General features: G+C 46.5%; 1 protein-coding gene across 4 annotated transcripts; it reads right to left on the bottom strand.

The window, feature by feature from the left end:
- Positions 1 to 773: 773 nt before the first annotated feature.
- LOC121282362 (T-cell-specific guanine nucleotide triphosphate-binding protein 2-like) lies at positions 774 to 21,969 on the bottom strand. 4 transcript variants are annotated; one of them, XM_041196080.1, is made up of 4 exons: positions 21,821 to 21,969; positions 14,086 to 14,242; positions 13,720 to 13,889; positions 774 to 2,944 (listed from the first exon to the last, which is right to left on the bottom strand). In XM_041196080.1, the coding sequence occupies exon 4, from the start codon at positions 2,935 to 2,937 to the stop codon at positions 1,717 to 1,719; it is 1,221 nt and encodes a 406-aa protein (XP_041052014.1). In that variant the 5' UTR covers positions 2,938 to 2,944; positions 13,720 to 13,889; positions 14,086 to 14,242; positions 21,821 to 21,969; the 3' UTR covers positions 774 to 1,716. The 4 variants fall into 4 exon arrangements, with proteins under 4 accessions (XP_041052014.1, XP_041052013.1, XP_041052012.1 ...); XM_041196079.1 differs by lacking the exon at positions 13,720 to 13,889; XM_041196078.1 differs by lacking the exons at positions 13,720 to 13,889; positions 14,086 to 14,242.
- Between the last annotated feature and the right edge of the window lie 64 nt (positions 21,970 to 22,033).

A 22,033-nucleotide genomic window follows, 5' to 3' on the forward strand; every position in this document is an offset into this window, starting at 1 on the left:
CACAATTATTTACAATATATATTAATGACTTAGATGAGGGAAATGAATGTACTATTGCCAAGGAGGCTTGACAGGGTAGATGCTGAGAGCTTGTTTCCCCTTGTGGGAGAGTCTAGGACCAGAGGGCATAATCTCGGAGAAAGGGAGTGCTCATTTAAAACAGAGGTGAGGGGGAATTTCTTCCCACAGAGGGTTGTTAATCTGTGGAAGAGGGCAGTAGATGCTGGGTCATTAGATATTCAAGGCTGAGATAGACAGATTTTTAATCAGTAAGGGAATCATGGGTTATGGGGAAAAGGCAGGAAAGTGGAGTTGAGGATTATCATCAGCCATGATCTCACTGAATGGTGGAGCAGACTCAATGGGCCAAATGGCCTACCTCTGCTCCTGCGTCTTACTGTCTTATGGGTAAGTAGAAATTTTCTCCAAATAAACACTTGGAAAACCAAAGTCATGTATTTGATCACCACCAGTCTGTTACCTAGCCACTTTCTCTGGTAGCTATCTGAGGCTAAACAGGACTGTTTGCAACCTTGGTATTGTATTTGATCTTGACATGAATTTCTGACCACACATCTGTGTCACCTCTTTGACCAAGTTTTGCTGATCTGCCCTAATATTTCCTCATGTAGCTTCATGTCGTATTTTGTTTGATCATCGCTCCTGTGAAGCATTTTGGGATTTTTTTTACTACATTAAAGACACTATATAAATTCAAGTTGTTGTTATGACTCAGAAAGAGGGAGAACATATCCTTCAAAGGAAACATGATAAAAGCCTGAAGGAAGGTACTTTATTTGGACAGTAAATGTTACAGAGTAAAACACTGAGATTGCCAAGGGAAGGAAGAACCCTTTCTTCCCCTCTTCTTGTCGTTTCCCTCCTTATTCTGGAGGACTCAGGGATAATATTTACAAGGTGTGTACAGCAAAGAGTGTTATGTGCTGGTGGTTTATAGTTAAAAATCACTAAGTTTATAGTTAATGATCACAAAGTCAGCAATTGTAGTTGCATAACTGATCAGGAATACAGATGTTAAACAAGACAAGTGTATTCCTGTCCAATGAGCTAGGTGGCTCAGTCTTAGGCTCAATCTAACTTTGTGTCCTTTCTGTTAGGACTCCTCTTTCTCAAAGTAATGGCACATTCCTGTGTGATACTATAGAAATGTTTAAAATGGTGAAAGGTGGAATGGGTTAGATAGAAGCAGGCTCTTCCAGGGGTCAAGGGATCAAACACAAAGAGCCATAGAGACAAAATTAAATGTAAGAGATTTAGAATAGTGATTAAGAGAAACCTCTTCACACAGGGCGTTGTGAAGCTCTGGGATTCACTTCCAGGGTCAGTGATTAAGGTACAAAGTTCAATAGTGACATGTAATCCTCATGTTTTTATCCAAGACCAACCTCAGTCCAAACATTCGCTCCAAATATTGATGCAAAGGTTCAAGCTAAGAGGTGCCAGGTATCAGTGGCAGCAGAAACAGTAAATTAAATCTAAATGCAGGCAAGTATCCATACAGTTTATCATCATCCATTTCTATTTTAATAAAGATTCATAATAACAAATACCACGCTATTGGATTAGGCCCAGAATAGAAAATGAATTTGACCCCTGACCTGATCAGGTTAATCTGTAATATTCTAGATCAAACATCACTACAGTCTCTACAAACTGAGGAGTAATGTTAATTGGTGTAATGTGCGGGGAATCATGTCAGTCTCTGCTCAGTGCACTCTTCACCAGGCACTGTACAGTTTCCAAATGGTCTTTCAGTGAATCCTTCAGTAACTTGTAGGTAAGAGCAAAGGACGACACGGCCCCAAAGATAGAGAGCATCACTGGACTGAAGCTGTATTTGATCCCAGTTATCATGCAGGTGACGATGGTGATTCCTAACAGTACATTGGTAACTGCTAGTGGCATCTTCCTTGGCAATCGATGATTCATTTCAGCTTTCAGAACTGAACTGGGTTTAGCGACTTTGCTGGCCAGGCTTTGCAGAAGCTTGTCACTGAGTCCCAGCTGTTTCTGGAGGTAGATCCGACCAGCAACTGTCAACCCAATGATGGTAATGACAGACAACACTGGCACTGGCACTGGTACTGACATTGGCACTGGCACTGACACTGGCACTGCACCCACTGCTCCAGCCAGAATGGCCAATAACCAGACTCTCTTCATCAACATTCTTCTTTTGGGTTCTGTAACATCCAGCATAATCTTTGGGACTGAGAGTGAGAGAACATTTGATTTAATGCTCGGGAGATCCCTGGTGAGGGTGGACTTTAATCTCAGGAAGTCATATTCCTCCAGGTCAAAACTAGAGATGAGAAAAATGTCTGGTGGTGTAACCCCAACAGTTTGGAAGTTATTGATACAGTCCCTGCGGATTGTCCTCCACCCTTCATTAAGATCAGCACCTTGCTTCTTCAGTGAATAAGCATCATTGTCTATTTTGGATCGGACATAATAGAACTCTTTGCCTTGTTCTTGAATCTTTTTCGCAATCTCTCCATCGTTCTCTCTGAATCGGGCCTGGGACACAATGATGAAAAAGTCAAAGCTTTCAAACTTCACCTTCTTTAGGTAATTATTTAATTCAAAACCAAAGGAATTCATTCCTGGAAGATCCCAGAGTTGAACATTAGGCAGATCCTGACAGGGATACTTGGTTGGCTCCATCCACGTTTCTTCATTCCCAGTTGGAGCAGCTCCGTGATCACTGCTCCGAAGACCTCTCATAGCATTGATGAAGGTGGATTTCCCTGAGCCCACATCACCCAGCACGGCAATGTTAAGCTGCACATTGTCTAAATTGTCTGACTTACTCTTTATCTGAAGAATTACTCCTTCCAATTCCCCCGTGTTATACATAGATTGCAGGTTCCTGCTCTCCTGAACAGTGAAGAGCTGGGAGAGAGTAGACTGGGCCATTTGATCTCTGAAAATGACATAAATACACAAATGTTACACATGGTTTCAGGAATAATTGAGAAGTTTTAGATCTTTATTGGGGTGTTTTCTGGCTTCTTGTTGCTATATCTAACAAAGTATCACAAAAAGGTAGCTCTGATGAATGGCCATGATCTGAAATGTTAACTCTGTTTTTCTCTCCATGAACACTGTCAGAACTGCTGAGTTTTTCCAGCATTTTCTGTTTTTTTGTTACTGATTTCCAGCATCCGCAGCATTTCAAATATTTCAAGTATAGACAAAAATGTAGATTGAGTCAGTAGTTGGACAAGGCTGATATGAAATGCGCTTGGACTTCCATTTTTACAGCTACTCAGTCTTGCCCCCATGTTAAACTGTGCTTACTCTCCCTGGTTAAAGTCCACCCACAACAAGTGTCAGTGTTTGTTAAACAACAGTCATGACAAAACCCAACTCAGAATTGGATAATTCCACAGAATGAAATCATTGCTCACTTTCATCTCTGAGAAGAAACTGTGCATTGCGCAACTTAGGAATATGGTCACTGATGTGTAGGGCAAGTGGGGTGGACACCTACCACATCAGCTTGGACCAGGAGAAAGCCTTTGACAGAATATTGCACACCTACACAATGGATGTGCTCTCCAAAATGAAGTTTGGGGAATGACTTGGATCCAACTGCTCTACACAAACTTTAGTAGTGCAGTTTCAATCAATGGGTGGGAATCAGAAAGCTTTCCAATCAAACATGAAGTCAGACAGGGCTACCATCTCTCCTGGTCTTAATTGTGAGTTTTAACGAACCTTTTCCTGGGTCCATCAGGAAGGATGCAGACGTTAGAGAGGTGATAATCCCAGGCATGGGAAACACTCAAATCAAAATCTCCCTGTACATGGATGATGCCAGCATCTTCTATTCAGATCCATTGTTGGAGTGCAGGCTGATGAGCATCTGTGACCAGTTCAAACAGGCCTCGGAAGCCAAGGTAAATCATGACAAGGATGAGGCCATGTTCTTTGGAAACTGGGATAACTGATTCTTTGTCCCTTTCACCATTGGGTCAGACTACCTGAAGGTGCTGAGGATGTGGTTCGGGGGGCCAAGGTATATGCTAAAAACGGGAAGGAATATGTTGTCAAGATGAAACAGAAACTGTGCATGTGGGAGCTATGCAACCTCTCCATTTTGGTAAAAGAAGCTGCTCATCAGGTATGAGGGTCTCTCAGAATTCCTCTGGTCTGGCCCATACCCAACTCTCGCACTGTGACAGATACCCAAGCCATCTTCTGCTTTATCTGGAGAACGAAAATGCGGGAACACAATATACAAATCTCTAGATAAAGAGGGAAAAAATCTACCCGATGCCACACTCATCCTGATGGCCATTTTTGTGTGTGGCTGCATCAAGCTGTGCGTAGACCCTCAGTGCGCAAACACCAAGTATCATTACATGCTGATGTTCTACCTGTCCCCAGTGTTGCGAAAGATGGGTTTGGCCACGTTGCTGCGGAACCCTCCAATTAGTTGAATCGTGCCATACTACCTGTCCCTCATGGAAAAATTTATGCAGAGAAACTCCTTTGACCACGAGTCCATCAGGCAGTGGTCCACATGTAACATCCTCAATTCTCTGTTGGAAAGAGATGGTGGGTTCCGTCAGATGGTTCCCAGAACAGATTGCCAAAGTAATCTGGCAGAATACCTCATCACCAGAACTTTCAAAAAAGCACTAAGAGGTGGCTTGGCTCCCCTTCAGATCCTTTCCATGTGCCTGGAGTCTCACTGCTCCACTTGCTGCCCATTGAAGGAGCTGAGATTGGGAAGAGACCATCCTCATTCCTCTGGAATGTGCCTATACAAAAACATTCTGGAGAGAAATGCAGTGATTTATCGAGGTTCACCCTGAGCACTCCATGGCACAGAACTCTGCGCTCCACAGTCTGTTCCCAGGGATGCATACTGGGATAAATATCAACTACTTTTGGAGGAAAATTTCAAAAAGGCATTTGGCAAGGTCTCACACAAAAGGCTAATAGGCGAAATAAGGGCTCATGGAGTTAGGGGTAATATATTTAGGATGGATAGAGGATTGGTTAACAGACAGGAAGCATGAAGTGGGCAAAAATGAGTTGTTTTCATGTTGGCAGGTAGTGAATGGTGGAGTGCCACAAGGATCAGTGCTGGGGCCTCAGTTATTTACAATCCATATTAATATATCACGTTTGTTGAAGATGCAGGCTAGGTGGAAAGGTAAGCTGTGGGGAGGACACAGAGAGGCTACAATGAGATACAGACAGGTTAAGTGAGATGGCAACAGGATGGCATGTGGAGTATAATATGGGGAAGTGTGACATTATTCACTTCGGTCATCAGAACAGAAAAACAGAATATTTTTCAAAAAGTGTGAAACTTGTAAACTTTGATGTTCAAAGAGGCTCGGGTGTGCTCGTACAAGGTATGCAGGAAGTTATCATGCAGAAGCAATTAAGAAGGCAAATGGCATGTTGGCCTTTATTGTAAGATGATTGGAGGACAAGAATAAATAAGTCTTGCGACAGTTGTGCAGGGTTTTGGTGACACCACACCTGGAGTACTCTGTGCAGTTTTGGTTTCCATATGTAAGGAAGAATATACTTGCATTGGAGGCGGTACAGTGATGATTCACTAGATTGGTCCCTGGGATGAGGGGGTTGTCCTATGATGAGGGTAAATTGGGCTTATGTTCTCTGGAGTTTAGAAGAGTGAGAGGTGATCTCATTGAAACCTACAAAATTCTGAAGGGGTTTGATAGGGTGATTGCTGAGAGATTGTTTCCACCGGTTGGGGAATCTAAAACACAGGGATACAGATAAGGGGCTGATCATTTAGAACTGAGACAAGGAGAAATTACTTCACTCAAAAGTTCTGACTGTTTGGAATTCTTTACCCCAGAAGGCTGTAGATGCTCCATTGTTGAGTAGACTTAAGGCTGGGATAGACAGACTTTTGGTCTCTGATGGAATTAAGGGATATGGGGAGTGGGCAGGGAAATGGAGTTGAAGGTCAAGATCAGCCGGTTCATCTTTTCACAGTGATTGACATCGTCGTGGTTCTTCCCTCCAACCGGCAGAGCAGGTTCAATGGGCCATGTGGTCTGCTCCTGCTCCTATTTCCTGTGATCTTGTGAGGACCATCAATTTGGTGAAGACACTCTATGGTCTGCCCGAAACTTCTTGGTCTTCCAGCGGAAAGAGCTGTCAACAACCGAGTGTTGCAGACTGGCACGTTCCAAGGTCCAGGACTGCGTCCTGAGGGATGCGCTAAAGCTTGGGGCAACTGCCACTCAGTTTCCGTGGGGAAAGACCACTGCCTAAGGTCTTTCCGCTACAGTATGCTAAGGGGCTGAAACCCATGTAAAACCCCTTGGGCTGTATACACTGGAGAATGCTTGAGATGAAATATAAATGTACTTTGAAAATATAACCTGTAAGTGTGGTGAGGCATACTGCGTTGCAAGAAAATGATCCGTATTGCATGTTATATCATGTCAAATCTTAACTGTTACATTGTGTACTTTTATAAATGTTATGATTAACATATGTATTTGGAAAAATAATTGTGAATGGAAGAACTGTTTTCAAGTTTAAAGTAGAACACTGGTTGAAGCAGGACACTGGTTGAAGCAGCATTGATTTTAGATGGAGATTCTGTCCCAACAGCCCCTCACCTACAACTGGATACAAGCCACTGCCCGATCACATACACTGAAATGAACGAACTAACAGGTAACATGTTCACAACTCTTCGTGTGGTGTGAGTGGTGCCGATAAGGCCAGTATTTGTTGCTCATCCCTAATTGTTCTTGAGAAAAGACAATTTTCCTTGGAGCAGAGAATGTGAAGGGGAGATTTCATAGAGGTGTTCAAACTATGAAGGGTTTTGACAAATAATAAAGATTCGATGTACCCAAATTTCATTTCATTTCATGTCTTAATGACATGACAGTTGTGAGATAGCCTAGCTCTGTCAATCGCATGCTGTTTCCACTGTTTGGCATGCAAATCGTCCTATGTTGCAGCATCACCAGGTTTTGATACTTAATTTTTAGGTGTGCCTGGTGTTGGTCCTGGCATGTCCTCCTGCATTCCTCATTGAGCCAGGGTTGAAGCCTGGCTTAGTAGAATGAGGGATATGCCCAGCCATGAGGTTACAGATTGTGGTTGTATGCAACTTTGCTGCTGCTGATTCCCCACAGCGCCTCATGGATGCCCAATTTTGAGCTGTTAGATCTGAATCTATCCCATTTAGCAAGGTAATAGTACCACACAACATGCCCTCAGTGTGAAAAAGGGACTTTGTTTCCACAAGACTGTGCAGCAGTCACCCCTACCAATACTGTCATGGTCAGATGTATCTACGACAAATAAGGGACAAGGTCTAGTAATTATTCCCTTACATTGCTTCCCTCACCACCTTCTTTAAGCCCAGTCTGGCAAATAGGTCCAGCCAGCCTGGTCAGCAGTGGCCACTGCCTTCTCCACTGTGCTGCCATCTCTGGTGGGTCTGTCCTGTCAGCTGGGCAGAAGAAACCCAGCAATGTGATGGGGACATCTGGGATATTGTCTGTAAACTATGATTCAGTGAGTAAGACTATATCAGGCTATTGCTTGACTCATCTGTGGGACAACTCTCTTAATTTTGACACAAGTCCCAGATTCTGGTGAAGAGGACTTTGCAGGTCTGAATGGCCCTTTCTTGTTTCCAGTGTCTATGTAAATGCAAGGTGGACCATCCAGATTTGTTTCTTATTCAATTTTTTGGTAACAGTTTGAATTAAAGTCAGGTAGCTTGCTAAGCCATACTGTCTATAGCACCCTCTCTCCGCTCACACTGGCTCTCATGCAGTTTCCCCTCAAATTCCCTCCATTGTATGTAGGCTTAAGTAGTCATTTTCATACTGTAGTTAGCATTACAAGTAACAAGGTCAAGGAAGCCATTTTAACACTAACATGCAGTTTCCTGCAGCCATTTCACACTCTGTAACTTTTCTTTGTTAACTATCTATTGATTTTGTGAAAAGAGCCAGTCATCAAACAGATAATTATTAAGTAATGTATTTGTGATTAATTATAACTTATTGTATGCTTAAGTTAAAAGTAGTGAATTGATGCAATAGATAATTATTTTTGGAAATAATACTTTATAAACCTAAAGTTTCTACAGTGTATTATTAGGATTCTGCTATCTTTACCACCACCCCCACCCCAGCAAGGTAAATTTATTCAATTGAACTATTGTCAGTTTAAAACTTCAGCTGAAAAATATTTTGAATCTCATACGAGCTTAAATCAGCCATGCTAGATATTTATGATGTCTTAAGATAACATATTCTCTCTTCCATGAGTATTTAGACTAAACAAAGATATCTCAGAATAAAACGTACATGGTACATTATAGCAGAATTATTTCTCCTATTAGAGAGTAACCTCTGCCAGACCTTTGAATCTTATAAATAAGATCTCTGGATGAGTTAGGATCCATTAGGTTTACAGACTAAGACTTTTTATAATGGTCAATTTATAATACACTATTCTAAGCTTACACCTTGGATTACATTCTGGTAATGTTTTGAATATTGCAGCGTCTAAATGCAAGATGAACTAATTCATCTAAATATAGTAAATGCAAACTTCAAATCCACTTAGAGATACAAGTAGGATATTCAAACAAATAACACTTTAGTTTTGCACTTACAATTAAAAGTATCAAAAGTAACCTTCTATTGTCTTTGTCTCAGCTATGAGAAAGCCTTTCTAAGATCTTGACTCAATGATGGTCCCATGAAATCTGACTGGTTTATTTACCTAAGAAAATCTGTTGCCTTAGAATATACCATTGTCTTACTGTTAGCCCCCTTTGTTCTGAGCAATTCTTCAGAAGTAAAACCATGGGCAGAAATTTTCTCTCATCAGGCAGGCTCACCCAGCATGAATGCCAGCTGTAGAATGTTCGAGAAGGGACAGGCGTGGGCCTGACGGCCACTGGGTCCAATGGTGACCCAGTGGCCTAACGAAAAATGCTCCAGCAGCCCCAGGGAGGCTGCCCACATTTGAGTTGCTGTAAAGGCATATCTGCAAATGAAGACGTAGAAACCAGGTGGGTGTTAATGTCAGCTGGGCACTTGGACCCTATTTTTCCAATGAGTGCCTCGCTGCCAACCTGGAGGAGGTGGTGCCAGAACGGATACCTTTTTCCCCAGAGATGTGAGGAGGAGACCACGGCACCTCACAAAGGGGGCATGGTAGGAGGTGGCAGCCCGGGTAGCAGCTACGACGTAGTGCGGCGCACCTGGATATAGTGCCGGATGAGTACCATGTTGGCATGGGTCAGTGTGTTGAAGTGTTTTGGGCTGACCATCCCCCCGTGGAGCTCAGGGGTGCTAGAGTCTGAGTGGCGTCTGTCAATGACACGGGAGCTGGCTAAGGGGTAAGGCGTGGCTGCTTGGCCTGAGTGCCTTGCGGGTTGAGGTCCATGACTCGGATGTGCCCTGCAAGGTGTTCCTCAGCTGGGGTTGGCCAGGCTGCAATGGTGCGGCAGGTAGAGAGTAGACTAATCCATGCTCCTCTGTCATTTCAGGAGAAGATATCCCAGAACAACATTTAGATGCCGTGGACTGGCAGAGGACCCCCATACCTTCTCATCCTTTCCATATATGAGCAGGATGCTTTGGAGCTCGAGAGACGCCATACACCTCAGTCAACCGGCTGGGGTGTCAGACGAAGGTAAGAGTGCAGTGCACTGAGGTGAGAGTTTCAGATGGTGCAAAGGTTCTTGTGCAGCCTCATAATTGATGGGAGCCTCCAAAGTGGATTCCCCATTGATCATTGAAAGACGATAGCACCATGATCCAGATCTACATTTTCTCACCAAGTTGCCTAGCATGCACAGTGACTATGTGATGACTTTAACTAATAACGTGTCCTTGTTCACCCTTAGGTCTGCCACCAAGCAGCCAATCTCAGGACCCCTAGGAGCTACCCAGATCCCAGAGGACCACCAGGCTCCAGAAGCACCTGCGTCGCACCCACTCTCTGAGCCAGGCACCAATGCAGAAACCAGCACCTCGGTGGGCATTAGATCAACGGCTAGTATCTTGGTGCACATTGTTCAGGGCACTTCACACTTTCTTGAGGTGCAGGTGGAGGCAGAGAGTGCCCTGGGCACCAGCAGTTGGAGGACTGCTGGGGACCAGGACGATACTCTGTCGAAGACTGATGATGGGCCTCTGGAGTTGTCCACTAGGCAGCAGATGCTGGACTTGAGCGGGGTGTGTGGGAGGGTCTGGCAGAGATCCATGAGGCAGCTCCAGGGAGAGAATCAAGGGTTCCTGGGGCGGCGTTCGGACCTGCAAGCCCTCATACAGGCACTGACAGCAGAGTCAGCAGCTGCCTCCAATTCCACTGCCAGCGAGGAGGGAGCACCTAGATGTAGCACCCGTAAACATAGGTTTAAAGCATTTTAAACACAAGAGGGGCTGGTCACGGGTGTTCTTTTTTCTCCTTTTTTTTCCCCCTTTTTCTAATGGTGTGACCATCAACGCCTGATATTGTTATGTTAATATTCTGTGAGTGCCAATGTTATATTACATTTGCTTTTGGCCAGAGTATGCTTCATTTGTTTTGTAGGTGCAGGGTACGCCAGTATGTAATGCTGGACGTGGGTGGCTCAAAACGTTATTTCACAGGCACTAGGTGTATCTTGGGGGCAAAGGAAAGGGTCATTTCTGCGATCCAGGATGGTGACGACAGCCCTGGCATGAGGTGGTAGCACTTATTTGGCAGCCTAGCTGAAAGAGCGTTAGATCAAGGCGTCCCTGTCTCTCTGAAGGTTACCGAGGTCTGTCTACATGCCCTCGGCATTCCCCTCACCGTGCTCCTCTTCTGACTCACTACTGGCCGCCTGACAAGTGTAAATTCTGCTCCATGGGCAGAGTTTTACGTTCAGCGTGTGGGCTTGCGTCCGACACACTGGAAGGTAAAATGGCGCACAATGACGTCAGGTGTGCATCCCAACGCCACCGATATAGCGCTAGGTGGGTGCTATGAGGACGGAGGTGGGCCTACCATTAATTAACAGGCCAGTTAAGGCCCTTGAGGCACCAATTGTCTGTGATGTTATGCAGCCCGTGCGATTTTCAGGGTGTCGCACGGGCGCAACGGGCAGGCGGGTCGGCCACATTTTCAAAAACCTCATCCATTGGGGAGATAAGAGGGCTGAGAGGGCTCACTAATGCGAGTTGTTAGCATTTTACCTTATACCTTGCTGCTGCTTGCTTGTGTGAACAGAGCATCTTAATTTCGCTTCAGAGCTGCTTTGCCAGAAATAACAGGCTTCAGTTCAGGACTCCAGAGGAGCCATACCACTTGGGCCCTTCCAAGTATCAGACAGCCTTCCCTCACCCTGAGATTGAGATTGTGGTCTCTGCTGGAGGCACCTCCTCTGAGGAGGAAGAAAGAGCCGGAAGAGGGAGGAGGCCAGGTGTCCCCATTTTGCCTCCAGGGGAGCCACCTTTGGAAGGACAGGTGCAGGCAGAAGGGGCACAGGGCCAACAGGAAGTCCAAGGTGGAAGGGGCCACAGAAGACGCCACTATCCTGCTGTCTGGTTTTACAGGTAGCGAAGCAGCTACCTCAATATGTCTGAGGTGCAATGCTGAAGGAGGCTCCGCCTCTCAAGCGAGACAATGACCTCCATTTGTCAGATGAACGGCCCTGAGGTCAGCTGCAACAGAGTGGGTGGACACCCAATGCCAGTGGCTCTGAAGGTCACAGTGGCCCTCAACTTCTATGTCTCTGGCTCTTTCCAAGGGTTGGTGGGTGATCTTTGTGGAGTGTCCCAATCAGCTGTCCACAGCTGTGTCAAGCAGGTGACAGACGCTCTGTTCAGGCATGCATTGACTTTCATTCACTACCGCACAGACGAGGCCAGACAGACAGTGCAAGCCAGAGGCTTTGCCATGACTGCTGGGTTCCCCCGCATCCCAAGTGCAATCATCTGCAAACATGTGGCCATCAAGGCACCAGCGGGTGAGCCAGATGCCTTCATCAATAGGAAGGGATTCCACTCCATGAACGTACAGATAGTGTGTGACCATAGGCAGTAGATTCTACAAGTCTGTACAAGGTACCCAGGTAGCTCCCATGATACTCACATCCTGAGACACTCCCAGGTGCCGATGCTCTTCAGTGCTCCAGCCCGACTGGATGGATGGCAGCTGGTTAACAAAGGCTCAAAAGGTGGCTCATGATGCCTCTCTGTCATCCAAGGACAGAGGCTGAGCAGCGGTACAATAGGAGCCACGCCTCCACAAGGGCTGTGGTGGAGAGAGACATAGGTCTTCTCAAGATGCACTTCCGATGCCTGGACCATTCCTGGGGTGCACTGCAATACTCCCCAAATCGTGTGTCACTGATAATGGTTGCATGCTGCGCTCTCCACAATCTGGAGTGGAGGAAGAAGATGTCAATGCTGCTGCTCTAGCAACAGATGATGAGTCCAGTTGTGAGTCCGAGGATGAGCACAGTCAGGAGAACCCTGAGGGGATAAATGTTGACCTGGGCAACCTCCAGGGAGGCAGGGACACCTGGGAGGCTTTGATCCAACGCTCCTTCAGCTAGCCTACCAAATAAGAACCACCACCACATGCCAGGGTTGCAGGCTCCATACTCGATACCTGACAGCAATATTTGCTTGGTGAACAATATGTACTATATTCCACTTAAATAAAGCTCAATGACAAACAAGTCACTCATAACTTCATGGGTTACCCTTTACCTGCAGAACTAATGAAACACCCAGAGGCTTGCTAAACAGAAACACATCTAATGTTTTGATGCCTGGCATATATAATACAAATTAAATGGAAAGGTGTTCTCCTTCACATCTACTAATAATTAATGTAAAACTGGGGGAAAAAATATCACCAGTGATAATCCTGTATTGTGCTTAAGGTACTTTAAGTTTTAGTTTGCAGATGCTACGTCTAGGTTCTCACCCCTCGCTGGCCCTGGCATTGGAGACAACCTGCTCACTCTGCTGTCCTGTTGGCCTTGATGATCTTTGCAGGAGCCCTCTGGCCCATGGAGCCTGTGCTGGCCCCGCCTAGGAGGGAGCGGCCAGTGGCATGGCTGTCATCTCCCCAGTCACCGCAGCCTCATCTGATGCCACGGTCACTGGCAGAGGGGTGGAGGAGCTGCCACCATCATCTGCAGCGTCCTGAGAGGAGCCCAAAGAATGCAAGCAGCTTGTGCGCAAATGTCAGATCACTTTGGACCTCCCTGCTCACCATTAATGGATGGGCACAGAGCTGAGAGACTGGGTTCCCAATCCATCTCCCCCACTGACAGTCACCACCTAAGGTCATTGCCGGTGTGAGGGCTTGCAGGTCCAAGCACATCCCCAGGAACCTCTGATTCGGTTCCATGGAGGAGCCTCTCCATGAGAGTCACCACTCTCTCCATGGAGGAGGCAGTGCGCTCGGCCATGACTGTCATTGCATTGGTCACGGTCCTCATGGACTTCTCCCCAATGGAGACCATGACACGCATTCCCTTAAGTATCTCTGCCAGATCCTCCTGCATACCCTGCTGGACATCCAACATCTGCTGTCTCAGGGACAACTCCAGACGCCCATCATCAGCCACTGACTGAGCATGTTCCTGGGCCCCAGCAGCCCTCCGACTGCTGGCGCCCTGGGCACTCTCTGCCTCTGCCTGCATCTCAAGTGTGTGTGAATTGCTCTCACCTCTGTGCATTGAGATACTATCCAATGATCCAATGCCCACCGAGGTGTTGGTATCTGTGCTGGTGCCTGCTTGTCTGAGAGGGTGTGGTGAGGTATGCTTCCGTGGTTGCTGTCCTCTGAGGTCAGCAGTGGGCCTTCAGGCTCCTCACCCCAATGGGCTGCTGGTGATCCTGAAAGGAAGAACAAGGACATGTCATTAGTTGGAGTCATTACACTGTTACTGTGCATGCCTGGCACCCAGATCAGGGTGCCCTCGTCTTTCCATTATCAATGGGGATTCTGTGTTCAAGGGTCACATCAATATAGAGACAACAGTGGAATGGTCACTCTTACAGACATTCTGATCTCAGTGCTCTGAACTCTTACCTCCCTGTGGCAGCCCAACCTCACCATGGCCGGCTGACCTAGGCGCATGGCACCTCTCCAGCTCCACAGCCTCCTGCTCATATCAAGTGAGGATTAGTAGGTGGGGCAGTCCCCCGTCAGTCCACAACCTCTCTGCATTATTATGGGATGTCTTCTCCTGAAAGGACAGAGGAGCATTGATTAGTCCACCCTGTACCTGCATCGCCATTGCAGCCTGGCCAACCCCACCTGAGGAAAACCTTGCAGGGCTCAGCCGATTTGTGACTCTGGAGCCCCAAAACACTCAGTCCAAGTAACCAGAGCTCACCCCTTTGCCCAGAAGCTGCCTCATTGACATTTGCCACTCACACTCTAAGAACTCTGAGGTCTGGGGGTGGGGAGGGGGGGAGTAGTGGGGTGGGAGCTGCTCCTAACTGCTGTGCTAAGTGACTCATGCTAACACGGTACTTACCCTTCCCTATCGCAGGAGATCATTGAACCACTTACAGCACTGCACCCCTGTGCGCCTCACCACCTCGTGGGAGCTCACCTGGATGTCACCTCCTCCCAGACATTTTTGGTGAGGTGGGGGGGCCTCCTCCTCCCATCCCTGGGTATAAAGACCTCTCTGTGTGCTGCCACCTCCTGCAGGAGGGCAGTGAGACACTCATCAGAAGAACGTGGGTCCGATTGCCTCTCGGCCCTGCCCTCCCACCTGCCGTGTTCACCAGTAACCAGCTCCATAACGAGGTGCATCTGCTTCACTGGCAGCCTTCGCATGGCTGCTGCAGCTGCTTTTGAATCAGCCGCCAGGTCTGATTCCCTCCCCTTCTCACTGATGCTGCGTATTATGCTGCACAGGCTTTAATTGGCCCGCCTGTGTCAAATGGCGGTGCGGAGCGAAGCTGAATGCAGGTTCCCGACCACACCTGCCCGCTCCAGCTGAGCCCGCCCAACCAATGTAAAATCCTGGCCCAAGTTTCTTTAAAAAACAGCTGCAATATTATCAGCTTGTTCATTGCCTGGAAAAGCCTGCTCTCAAGGCCATTGTACCTGTGTGTGTGTGTGTGTGTGTGTGTGAGTGTGTGCATGAGATTAATGTGTATGTGTTTCTCAAAGGATTTTTATTCAAATTACATTTTTAACCCTTTCATAGACTGAGTCAAATTCTTAACACGATGTCTATTCTCATCATGGTCAATTAGTTTGCCAACTTTCTGATCATCTGTAAACTTTATTATGTTACTACCTACACCAGAGTGTTGGTGATTTATAAAAATTGCAAAGATTAAAGTTTTTTAAGGAAGTGGGTTTGGAGATATTGGAAGGACTTGCCATAATTTTTGAATCTTCTCGCGATGTGGTGGAGGTGCCAGAGGATTGGAAAATGGCAAATGTGACACCCTTATTAAGAAAGGATGCAAGGACATTCCTGGTAATTACAGACCGGTTAGTTTAACGTCACTGGAGAGTAAAGATTTAGAAACAACAATCAGGGAAAAGGTTAACAGGCATTTGGAGAGGTTTGAGTTAATTAAGGAGAGGCAGAACTGATGTGTAAAAGACAGATTGTGCTTGACTAATCTAATTGAAGATTTTAATGAAATAACAGAAAAGGCTGACTAAGGAAATCCGATGGATGTTGTCTATATGGAATATAAGAAAGTGTTTAATAAGATGCAACATAAATCGCTTGGAACTCAAGGAATAGGAGAGATAGTGTCAGCTAGTTTGTGCTTCAGAATAACGCCAATAGCATGGGATTCGATCCCTGTTCCAGCAGAGGCAGACATGGGGCCTGTCTCCTCACCCTGTCCCATAGCAAAATCATGGCATAAGCTGTGGTTCAGCCCTCGAGTAATTGAAGATTATTACCTAGAGAAGAAGAAGAGAAGGCAGACAAAGAAAAGCTGTTCCCATTAGTGGATAGTACAAGGACCGGGGACACAGATTCAAGGTTGTTGTCAGGAATTGTGGGGCGTGGGCAGGAGTTGGGGAATGTGAAGAGGAACTTTTTTACACAGTGAGTAGTAATGACCTGGAGCTTGCTGCACATGAGCGTGGTGGAAACAGAGACAATGAATGATTTTGGAAGGGGATAGACAATTGAGGGAAAGAAACATGCAGGGCTCCATGGATAAAGGTCATTCACTCCTCTTTTACTGACACTCCCACTGCTTCTCCTTAGACTTTCTGGGGAGAATTTTTCCTATGGCGGGCAGGCTTGGCTGGAGCGAGCAGGCGTGGGCACAGAGCCGATCACCACCCGCGATTGGCTGTGTGTCGCCATTTTACGTGGGTGGGATAATTAAAGCCCACCCAGTGTAATGCGCAGCCGGTAGCACTCACTACCAGTGTGGGTGGGGGGAGGAGGGAGATGGGGGTCTGCACTCTTTCACGCATGTGCGCTAAAGTGGGCAGCAATCTCCCTGAGGCATGGAACTGCCTCGGGGAGATTGAATGGACTTGAAAACTTTAAAGTAAATAAAGTAAAAATTTATTTAAACATGTCCCATCATGTGACAGTGTCACATGAGCTGGGACATGTTTGTGAAGTTAGGAAAAGCCATTTTGTCATTTTATAAAATCTTCAGGAAACCTCATCCCGCCCGTGGCCGCCTGGGCTCTTCGCCTACTCATCAACCTTAAGGGAGGTCGAGCAGCGTTCCAACCAGTTTAAGTACTTTTTCAATGGCTTTAATAGACCGTTGACAGTTCAGCGGGCGCACAGCCGCCTCCAGTGCACGCCCGCCGAACAAATTATTGAAATGAGGCGCAATGATGTCGGGACGCAAGCCCAACGTCATCGCGTGTAATTTTACGTGTCATCGTGCCAGGCCCGCCCCCGCATGCCAACGGCAAAATTCTGCCCTCTGTCTCTCTCCACTCACGCTGGCTCTGTTTTCCCTCCGATTCCCTTTATTGTAGGTAGGCCTGAGTAGTAAACTTAGTTTTAAAAATCAATAACTTTCATACTTTGTTCACCATTACAACTAACAAGGTCAAGGCAGCCATTTTAACACCAATATGTGGCTTTCTGCAGCCATTTCACATTCTGTAACTTTTCTTTAATAACTATCCATTAATTTTGTATTAAAAGCCAGTCATCAAACAGGTGATTATTTTTAAAAAGTGTATCTTGATTAAGTTATAATTAATGAAATGTAGTAACAGTTAATTGTTATTGAAAAAACTGCACACTTTGTAAACCTAATGTTTATAGAAATAGCAGAGGTAGCAGAATTGATTAAACAAAGAAATTCCCTCCCAATTTTGCTAAGCTACAGAATATCATGTTCTGCCAAAATCGAGCTCAGGAATAAGGATCACTGCTCAATCCAATCGCAATTAGTAAGTCAGAAGGCAATTGCCTTCTTCAAACTGTCTTTTTTAAACCTATGTATTAATGAAAGATTATTGTATTAATTACTATGAGTTAATTAGCCACTGAATAAGTGCTGAGCCTTAATTAAGTTATAATTAATGAATCAATAATGGATCAGTAATTAGGTTATAAAGACTGAGTTGCACTTTCCACAAAAAATGTAAAATCTTAATTGCTGTATATGTACAGAATGTGCAATTAAGATAAATGTATTGGCAAGAGAGACCTTCAAGCTTTGATTTGCCTCAAAATTAGAAACTATATGAATAACAGATTGTATAGAATCAGATAATTGGGATAGTCTGAAATAAGCTGATTGCATTTCCCTCCTAAGATACTGAAAGTAGTTGTTGTAAGTAATTGGAGATCCATTTCCATTAATCTGATAACAAAATTGACCCATTGTCATGTTCCAACAGCTCAAACTCCTACGTGAGGTAATGGTCATTTTGGGGCTGAAGGTAAAGGCTCTGAAGGTCACCCAAGACAGAATTCCGAGAGAACAACTATCAAAGGAGTTTGAGATGGTTACGCTTCAACGGACTGATCATCTGCATGAAGTTATAAAGAGTCATTGGGCGGAATCGCCCTAGATTTGCGCAAAGTGCAGCAGTGGGCGGGAAAAAGGACGTTTTACCCGCCAGCCACGATGGTAGGTTTTGGCGCCGCATCGTCCCGTCCCCACACGTCCCGCCTCATTAATAATGCATCGCTGGTGGGCAGCCTCGGGTTTTCCCACCAAAACGTGACCTCAGTGCTCCGAATGCCATATTTAAAGTGCACCAAGGCGCACACATACTTCATATCTTCAGACCAGGACTGCTCCAGGCGACAGAGTGTCCCAAAAGCAAAGAAGACGGCAGCCCCCAAATTTAGTGACGCCTCTCTCGGGCATCTGCTGGACACAGTGGAAGGCCGCTGCAATGTCCTTTACCCCAGCTCTGGCCGCAGGTGGTCCACCAGTCACCAATCCAGCCTGGGAGGTGGTGGCAGCAGCAGTCACTGCCACGGGAGGAGGTCAGCCATTCAGTGCAGGATGAGGATGAATGTTCTCATCTGTACCGCCAGGGTAAGTCAATCACCTCATCACTCTCAACTCACACACACACACAAACCCATCACACATCCACAGGGACAATACCTTTAACTCTCACACACACCCTCTGGAGCTCGTGTCTCCAACCCGTCCATGGCTCCACCCGCCACACAAACATTCCACGCAGTGCTATGTGTCCTGCTCACACCCTCTCCATCTGTTTTCATGCAGGAGAAACTGGGTCACAACAGCAGGTAGAGTTCCCAGACTGGGGGTAGGGGAGGGGAGGGGATGGGGGGGGTGGGGTGCGTGTGTGTGTGTGTGTGTGTGTGTGTGTGTGTGAAGTGGCCCACATTAGACCCCTCACACTTTGAGGAGCGTGCCATCGTGCTGACTGGTGAGGACGTGGACCATGCCAATGGCAATGGTGAGGTCAGCGGCGAACACCTACGTGACGATCCTGTATCACATCATCCCTCCCTCAGTGTAACTGTGGGTGCTCCCTCTCCTGCTTTTGACTCTGCTGCTATGCATTAATTATCTCTACTTTGGTTCACAAGGAGCTCTGCTAAGAGACCGATGCCCTCAGCCAGCCAGTCCCTCAGCTCCATTTATGTCCTCACCTCCACCCAAGAGGACACCTCCTCCATTGAAGAGCTGGAAATAAGCAGACTGGAAGACCCGTCACAGTGCGTACCCACACCCCGCACCTTCACAGAGATACACACCTCAGTGGGACCTAGGTCTAGAGCAGGATCGGGTTCACAATCTGGTGGTCACTGCATGCACACTTGTCCATAGCAGGAGGAGGCAGGTTCAGCCAAGCTCCCCAGCACTCGGAGGTCTGCTGGGGAAGAGGCAGCTGTGAGGTCCAAGTCAGAGATGACTCCCTGGATTCAGCCTTCCAATTCATCATGGAGAAAACAGCAGAAGGCGGGGGGACATCACGCAAAGCTGTTGGAAGCCTCAAAAGGGTGGCAAACGAGTCGGAGGAGTGTGTCTGCCAGCTCTCTGGTGAAGCGGTCCCCACATGTGTGCTTATGGAGGTCTTGATGGGAAAGATGACAGACACTATGGAGAACCTGGTACAGCAGAATGCAGAGATGCATACAGACCTACACCCCATCGCGGTAGCCATGGGTGAGTTCTTGCTGTGGCAACGTGAGTAATGTGTAATGGTGTCTTTCAGCTCCTTCCTCTCCTGGACACCTTCATCCCTCAGGGAGTCCTTACCCCCTCCAAACTCCATACTCCCCCATGGACACCTTCATTCCCCTGGGCTCCTTCCTCGTTCCGAACTTCACCTTCCTTCTGAACTCCTTCCTCCCCCCTCCTAATCTCAGTCCCTGTCACCTGCATTTCCCCCCCTCAACCTCAGCACCAGCCCCCCCCAACACTTTTGTCCCCCCTCCCATCCTCACCCCATTCTGATACACCTTCCTTTCCCAGTCAAACCTAGACCCCCTATCTCATTTCCTTTATGAATTATACTCATTGAACAATCAAAGATTTAAACACAGTTTTTTTTAATGCAACAGCACAAAACCAGCTGTAAAATGCCTCTTCCACCTCTCCAAGTCCCAACCTCTTTCATCTTCTTACTTCCCCTGAATGTCCCTTTTTATGCTCCTCAGCTTAGTCAGCTCACACTCAATGTGTAATTAACTTCAATGGGGAGATTCTTAAATGGGGTGTACCCTTACTCTGGAATCAGTGCCCTCATCAGCCCATGGATAATCTACTGACCCTCAACCACCTTCTCTGGGTCCCATCTCCAACCAGCCACTCTGAGTGACACACCTTGTAACCTTCGTTCATTCTGGGTTCAATCTCCCACCATCACCATGTGAACTGAACCCACTCTGGGTCCCACCTCCTACACCATGCACCTTCATCAGTCCCCACCCAAAGGAGAGAATTTGAAAACTGAAGCATTACTGGACCAGGAGCCAATGAAGGTCGCTGAGACCATAGTGATGGATGAATAGGACATGGTGTTTGTTAGGATATGGGCAGCAGGATTTTGGATAAATTCAACAAGTTTCAGAGGATGGAGGATGAAAGGCCAAGAGAGGGGGGTGATAAACACTCAGCTCCAATTATAATAAAGACATGGATGAAGATTTCATCAGCAGATGAGTGATGCAAGGGTTGAAATAGATTGCCTTGTCGTGCAGTGGATATGTGGTCAGGAACTCATCTCAGGGTCAAATATGACATTGAGGTTGCAAACAGCCTGGTTCATTCTCAGACAGCAGCTAGAGAGAGAAAAGCTTCAGTAGCTTGGAGGCAGAGTTTGCGGCAGGGACCGAAGACAGTCTCTCCAGTATTAGTGGAAGAAAACTTCCACTCATTCAGTGCTGTTTGTTGGAAAAGCAGCATGATAAATCAGAGACAGTGGAGGGGTTGAGAGAGATAGTGCAGGTGGGCTAGGTGTTGTCAGTGTTCATGTGGAGCTTGGCATGTTTTCTGATGTTGTCACTGAGGGGCAGCAAGTAGATGAGAAATAGGATGGGGTGAAGAATAGATCACTGGAGGCACCAGAGGTAACGATGTGAAAGAGAAGCCATTGCAGATGACACCATGGCTAAGGTTAGATAGATAAGGATGGAGCCAGACAAGAGTAGACCCACCCAGATGGATGATGAAGATGAAAATACATTAGAGGATGTGACCAATCATATCAAAGGCTGCAGATGGATTGAAAAGGATGAGGAAAGAAAGTTTACCATTGTCACAGACAGAGGATGTTAGTGTGACTTTGATAAAGAGCTGTTTCAGTACTGTGGCAGGGGCTGAGACCTGATTGGAGGGTTTCAAAGATGCATTTCTGGGAAAGATGGGCATGGATTTGGGAGGTGACAACACATTGAATGATGTCGGAGTGAAGAGGGAGGTTGGAGCTCGAGCAGTAGTTTGCAAGGACAGTGGGGTCAAGGGGTGGTTTTTCAGGAGAGAGGTGATGATGGCAGATGTGACAATTAATGTCTGAGGAGAGGGAACAGTTAACATCATCAGCTAATGTGGGATCCAGGAAAGGGAGTTAGACAATTCGAATAGGGTTGAGGTACCAAGGGGTGTGTCTCAGAAACAAGATAAACTCAGAGACAACATGAGGGAAAATAGGAGAGAAACGAATGAAAATGACATCTTGTACCGTTCACTCACTGTGTGTCCAATCTCACAGTCTGTACACCACACTCACTGAATGTGGGTTTCAGGATTGTGATAACAGCAGCTACTAAAAAGGAATTAAACAGTGTACAGACATTCAACACACAGAAACCAGCAGCTGGTCTCAGCAGCGAGGCAGCGGTGGAAATGGAGCTACTTACCTTGGGCAGTCTCTTCACTGCTGTTTCTCTTCGGATTCTGGACCTGTTTGAAACACAAACTCCTAAAATTAGGATGTTTTTGTGAGGATTTGACAGCTGCAAAAGATTTCTGTGAAAATGAAACTGCAACTGAAGGACAAGTAAAAGGGAAGGGGAGGGGTGTTTAGTATCAGGGCAGGAAATGGAAGGCACTCGCTCTAGAGTGCAGTTACA

The sequence above is a fragment of the Carcharodon carcharias genome, chromosome 9, assembly GCF_017639515.1.
Source record: "Carcharodon carcharias isolate sCarCar2 chromosome 9, sCarCar2.pri, whole genome shotgun sequence".
In the NCBI taxonomy this organism is placed as follows: Eukaryota; Metazoa; Chordata; class Chondrichthyes; order Lamniformes; family Lamnidae; genus Carcharodon; species Carcharodon carcharias.